Source organism: Cyprinodon variegatus, unplaced genomic scaffold (assembly GCF_000732505.1).
Source record: "Cyprinodon variegatus isolate N-32 unplaced genomic scaffold, C_variegatus-1.0 Scaffold501, whole genome shotgun sequence".
NCBI classification, from domain to species: domain Eukaryota; kingdom Metazoa; phylum Chordata; class Actinopteri; order Cyprinodontiformes; family Cyprinodontidae; genus Cyprinodon; species Cyprinodon variegatus.
In genome coordinates, this window is record NW_015150954.1 from 384,389 (window position 1) to 390,659 (window position 6,271).

General features: G+C 39.1%; 1 protein-coding gene across 1 annotated transcript; it reads left to right on the plus strand.

Annotated features, from left to right (window-relative positions):
• Window positions 1–1,483: 1,483 nt before the first annotated feature.
• On the plus strand, window positions 1,484–6,093 carry s1pr1 (sphingosine-1-phosphate receptor 1). Its single transcript, XM_015390475.1, has 2 exons — window positions 1,484–1,718; window positions 2,881–6,093. The coding sequence occupies exon 2, from the start codon at window positions 3,003–3,005 to the stop codon at window positions 4,125–4,127; it is 1,125 nt and encodes a 374-aa protein (XP_015245961.1). The 5' UTR covers window positions 1,484–1,718; window positions 2,881–3,002; the 3' UTR covers window positions 4,128–6,093.
• The last annotated feature ends 178 nt before the right edge of the window (window positions 6,094–6,271 follow it).

Sequence of the window (6,271 nt, forward strand, 5' to 3'; positions counted from 1 at the left end):
TCAATTATTAAAAAGAACCCAACTGTCAATTTTCAATTCAGTTTAATTTTATCTAACAAATTTACAACACAGCATCTCAAGGCACTATGCAGAGACAATTTAACCAGATCATAAGTTTTCAATCTAAGACAAACCAGCTGATTGCATCGACTAATTGACTTGATCCCTCACACCAAGCATGCTTGTAGCAACAGTGGATAGGAAAAACGGTTTAACAGGAAGAAAAACAGACAACCTCCGAGTCAAAGCCCATGCCAGAGGATGAAAGTGAGAACACAGTTAGTCACAGTCAGAGAAACAGGACTACAATGAAAAAAAAAGGCCAAGCTCCCACTTCTATTAGCAAAGGTGTTGATGGCAGCAGCACAACTGATATTTCTCTCCTGGATGGAGTCACAGCCAAACAGGAATAGACCAGATAAAGCTACTATGATGAGAAAAAGCAGAGAGAACATAAAGTTAGGAATTGAACTAACAAATACTGCAGAATGGGAGAATAGAGATGAATAGTGGTCCCTATGTCCTACAGCAATCTAAGCCTATAGCAGCATAACTATAGAGATAGCTCAGGATAACCTGAGCCACTCTATTCTTTTTAGTAAGCTTTATCAAAATGGAAAGTTTTAAGCCTACCCTTAAAAGTAGAAAGGGTCTCTGCCTCACGGACTAAAACTGGTATTTGGTTCCACAGGAGAGGAGCCTGATGACTAAAAGATCTGCCTCCAATTCTACTTTTAGAAATTCTAGGAACCAATAAACCTGCAGATTGAGAGTGAAGTGCTCTGTTAGGAACATAAGGAACAATCAGATCTCTGATATAAGATGGAGCGTGGCGATTTAAGGCTTTATATTTGAGAATTCTTTTCTGAATTGAACAGGAAGCCAATGAAGAGAAGCCAGGAAAGGAGAGATATGATCTCTCTTTTAAATTTTCATCAGAACTTTGGCTGCAGCATTTTGGATCAGCTGAAGGCTTTTGTGGACTTCCTGATAGTAAAGAATTACAATAGTCCAGCCTTGAAGTAACAAATGCATGGATTAGTTTTTCAGCATCACTTCTGGACAGGATATGTCTAAGCCTTGAGATATTTCAGAGATGAAAGAAGGGAATTCTAGAAACCTCTTTGTTATAGGATCTAAATGACAGGTCCTGATCAAAAATAACACCAAGATTTTTTACTTTATTATCTAAGATCAATTTAATGTATCCAAATAAACTGTGTGGAATTTTACCTCAGGATGGATGGGTGAATGGACACTGTTTTAAAACAGAGTATTGATGTTTTCACAAACCATGGGATTTAATTGATGTATTTTCTTCTTTTATTTACTTATAAAAGTAAACAAAATCTTATAAAATATTCTTATGATTATTATTAATTGTTGTCAGTCGGTGAGATCATTGAGTTGATGAGCAGCAGAGCAGGAGGAGGGCGGCATCATCTCCATCCTCCACCTCCTCTTCAGTGCGCGCGCGTGTGTGAGCGCGCGTGTGCGTCCTCTCTCTCACTCCGCTGATTGGACTCTTATTGCTCGCAACTCTGACTGAAGATAGAAAATATGAAATAAGATAAAAAGTTTTCTTGAGAACAACTCGATCATCTGAGCGTCGCTGCTGCAGATTTTTCTTTTCTTTTGGGGATAAAAGAGGGGAACTGCGCGTCTGGGAGTCGCTTCATGGTGATTTGCTGGGAGGATCTGCGCTCTGCTTCATTCAGGTCAGCTTTAGGAAAGGAATCAGATTTTTTTTTTTAAGGATTAAAAAACATCTCATTACAGTTATCTACGTGTTATGTTAAATGAAGTTGCATCGAGGCAGTTTGACTTTTTTATGGGAAACAAACTTCAGTGATCTATAGGGATCAGAAAAAGAGCAGATAACTGTGACTTTGATAAAATATGGCGACATTTTTCAGGTTTAAATTGTTTTTTAAAATGGTTTATAACCTTGACATAATATCATGTACTATATGGTTAAATCCGTTTCTTAATTTACATGTTGCAACAGGACAGTAGGGTTATTTTCGGTGTAAAGTTTTCACATAAAAGCATTTTTTTGTTTGTTTGTTTCATGGAGCTGAGAGACAAAAATATGATTTTTTTAAATATCAGACCCTTGCAGAAATGACTATTTTGTATTCAAACCTCAAATGAGTATATTTTATCGATCACTTTGATATTTTTTAGAAGGTCTGTGCTCTTTCTTCACATGAAATATGAGTAGCCCACCTTCCTTTGAATTTTGAGAAATTAAATATAGGCTTAGTTAATTTTATGTGAAATTTAAAACAATCATACTTTTGTTGATTTTCCCTTTGTTTTTGATACATTTATTTACTCTAGTCGTCATGTTTGAAACTAAAAACAAAGTATTTCAAAGATGAGTGATAATGTTTCCGGAAGAAGCTGATGCGTTTCATAACGTTTGAAGATATTTTGAGTTAATTCCTGAAAAATTAGACATTCTGGCTGCTTTTTAAGGGGAAATGTTTTTGCCTGTAGTTGGATGGGGCTCGACTTCCTAAATCTGCAGTAAGGGAAGTTTTTAATGAGCTTTAATTAACTTCAGAGCATGCCGCAGCTATTTCTGGCTTTTTCTTTCTTTCTTTTTTTTTTTTTTTTACTTTATCCTAAATTGTTTTCCAGCTTGGTTCCCGTTTTCACTCTTATTCTAGAAATTAATAAAATGCCCAGGGCGAGGAACTTTTTTTCGTTTCTTTGGTGGGGGGGGGGGGGATTTATTTATTTAAATGTATATTTCTCTGCATGATATGAATCTGGGTGTTTCGATTAGATGGCAGTTATAAACCCATTCGTTACTCTGAAGAACCTGTTCAATCAGAGAACAATTGTTTATGCATATACTGACTTTCTCTGCAGGACCATGACCTTCACCAGCAGCAGAACTCTCTCTGCTCAACCTCAATGCGGCCAAATGACATGAGGAACTAAAGATTGAGGACATTGCACCCCCTGCTGGACTCCACTTGCAGCTGCAGGCCATGGATGAGCCCGGTTACTCCGACCTTATTGCCACACATTACAACTACACTGGGAAGTTCCGCAAGTCCACCCAGCAGGACTCGGGTCTAAAGGCTGACTCTGTTATTTTCATCATTGTATGCTGCTTTATCATTCTGGAGAACATCCTGGTCTTGACCACCATCTGGAGGACCAAGAAGTTTCACAAGCCCATGTACTACTTCATCGGGAACCTGGCGCTATCTGACCTATTGGCTGGCATTGTCTACACCGCCAACATCCTGCTTTCTGGTGCCAACACCTACAAGCTGACCCCCACACAATGGTTCTTCAGGGAGGGCAGCATGTTTGTGGCGCTGGCAGCGTCCGTCTTCAGCCTGTTGGCCATTGCTATTGAGCGCCACCTCACCATGCTGAAGATGAAGCTGCACAACAACGGAAACACGTTCCGAGTCTTCCTCCTGATCAGCACTGTGTGGATGATTGCAGCAGTGCTAGGCGGACTGCCGGTGATGGGCTGGAACTGCATCCAAAGCATGGAGCAGTGCTCCACCGTGCTGCCACTGTACCACAAGACCTACATCTTGTTCTGCACCACCGTCTTCAGCATTATCCTCATGGCCATCGTGGTGCTCTATGCCCGGATTTACGCTCTGGTACGCACCCGCAGCCGCAAACTCGTGTTCCGCAAAGTCACCAATGGTCGAAGCAGCGCCAATGCCAACAATAAGAGTTCAGAGAAGTCCATGGCGTTACTAAAGACTGTCATCATAGTTCTGAGCTGCTTCATCGCCTGCTGGGCACCGCTTTTTATCCTCCTGCTCCTAGATGTGGCCTGTGAGACCCTGACCTGTCCCATCCTCTACAAGGCTGAGTGGTTCCTTGCACTTGCTGTCCTGAACTCTGCCATGAACCCGCTCATCTACACACTGACCAGCAACGAGATGCGTCGGGCTTTCCTCAAGACACTGCTTTGCTGCACCGCCTGGATTCGACCGAAGCCCAAGTTCACAGGACCGATCATGGGAGCGGAGTTCAGCCGCAGCAAGTCGGATAACTCCTCGCACCCCAATAAAGAGGAGGGAGAGTACTCACCGAAGGAGACGACAGCAGTATCCTCAGGGAATGTCACCTCGTCGTCATAAACAGGAGACAGGGACAGGTCACACAGAGAGTTTGTGAATATACTGAAGATGCATTTGTTGTTATCTTCAGCCTACACACAGATCAGGACTCATTGGAGTATTGAGACTTGCTAAACTGGTTGAAGTGGAACCAGTGGAACCTGAAATAGTGGGAGTGAACACATTGTATGTAGTTCGTATTGTCCGTTCATTGTACTTGTAGCAACTCTGAACGTTCTGCTCCCAGTTGTAGTTCAGCGGGGTTCAGCCTCAGTCAGGACTGGGTCAGAACAGAACTGGATTCATTAGGTTTCCTCTCAGTCTTGTTGATGAAGCGGAACATTTTCCTTGGAACACAAAGTTATGGGAAACTGGGAGCACTGGGAGACGGTATAGCAGCTCTAGAAATGAATGTTGAGGGGAAATGAGCTTCTTAGATCATTTCTGTTTGAACCAGACTTTATTCTCACCCTTCAATAACAAAAAGAACTTGTAGCTTTTAAACCCACTACTGTTGGTTATTTAAGAGATTGATTCATGTAAAATGTCTTTCCTCCATCCACTATTCTTAAGAAACTCAATGTTTGAATGTCCGCATGTGAATTAAGAGCTCCGCTGCTTTTTCTCATTTTTTGGCACATAGAAAAGTTTCCAACATTTATTACAACTTTCTAGAACCAACAGAAACACTTTCTGTTTATTGCTTTTACATTTAAAATAATCATTTTCAAAGAAAAAAAGTATTTTTAGAAGTGCTGCTTAGAAGGCTTGTTAAATAATGAAAATAATACTTTTTAACTATCTTAAATTAAATAATATTAATCATGAAAACATTAACATAATACAATTTTTAAAAACCGTTTCCAGGGGTAAATAAAATTACTTTAAATTCTTACTTGGCTGGGTCAGTTTTCATTTGACCTTATTTTGAATGTCAAATGAAAATAGAATTATGAATTATATGAATTAAAACTTAAATCTCAGTAAAAAGAAATGACCCGCACAAAAAAATAGTTATGTGGTGTTTTATTCTGGTAAAATAAGCTTGCAATAATAAGTAAAAAGCACTTTCTGTGTAGGTTTTTCTGGGAAATATTCTGCCTTGAAGATCTTGCAATTTTGTTTTATTACTGCATGTAATCTAGGGCAACTTGAGGCTGTTTTTAACCATACTTTGTTGGGTGAAATGTTTGTTTTCTATTATAAAGAACATTTGTTTATTCATAAACTGAATTGATAAAGAACTAGAGGTACAAATTTAACATCTCAAAAAGAGACATGAAACAGTTCAAATTTAATTGTAAATAATAAAAAAGGCACTAGCAATTTTTCAGAGCTCCTGGATCCCAGACTACTATATGACATTACGCTGATTGAGACCTGGTTCCTGATCTTTGTTTGGGAGCCAGCTGCAACTTTGGATACTGATATTTTGACCAGTTACATATATGTAAAAAGTGTTTTTGTAAATGTTGTAGAATCTGTTTATCTGAATGTGTTTTCTATGTTTTATGTAGTTGACCTCAGATTAGTTTTACTGATTTATATGACACTAAAAACTCGTTGAAAGAAATACATTCTAACTGTTACAGAAGTACACAGAAACACAGAGGTCCATTTTGAGCCCATATAAATAAGAGCAAAAATAAATGTACCCAAGAATTTGCCAATAAATAACATTAATATTTATGCTGCTTGGAGTCTTGCAAGGCATTGTAAAAGTAGTTTATGGCACAAAGAGGCTCCCATAGAGACTGCAGTCCGTTTCCCTGATTGCCTTTAGCGTTGGTCTCATATTCACTCTGTCAGGAGTCTGTTGGTTAGTCGGAGAGTCCCTGACAGTCCAGCCTCACATGTTCCTGTTCAATCTGTTTAACTCCTAAGTGTTTGTTTTTTTGTTAGAACTTAATAAAAGGAGAATTAGAAACACAGTTTTTGTCTGAATAATAAAAACACACCCAAATGTAAAAATATGAAGGGTAATAAAATTTTATTTATGAGGGAATTATCATATTTGCATCTTGGTATGGATTTTGATATGAGTCGTCACATCATTTCATAGCCAGGAGACATCTGAGATTTCATATAAAGACATCCATGCATCCATCCATCCGGCCATCAATCCATCCATCCATCCATCCATCCATCCATCCATCCATCCATCC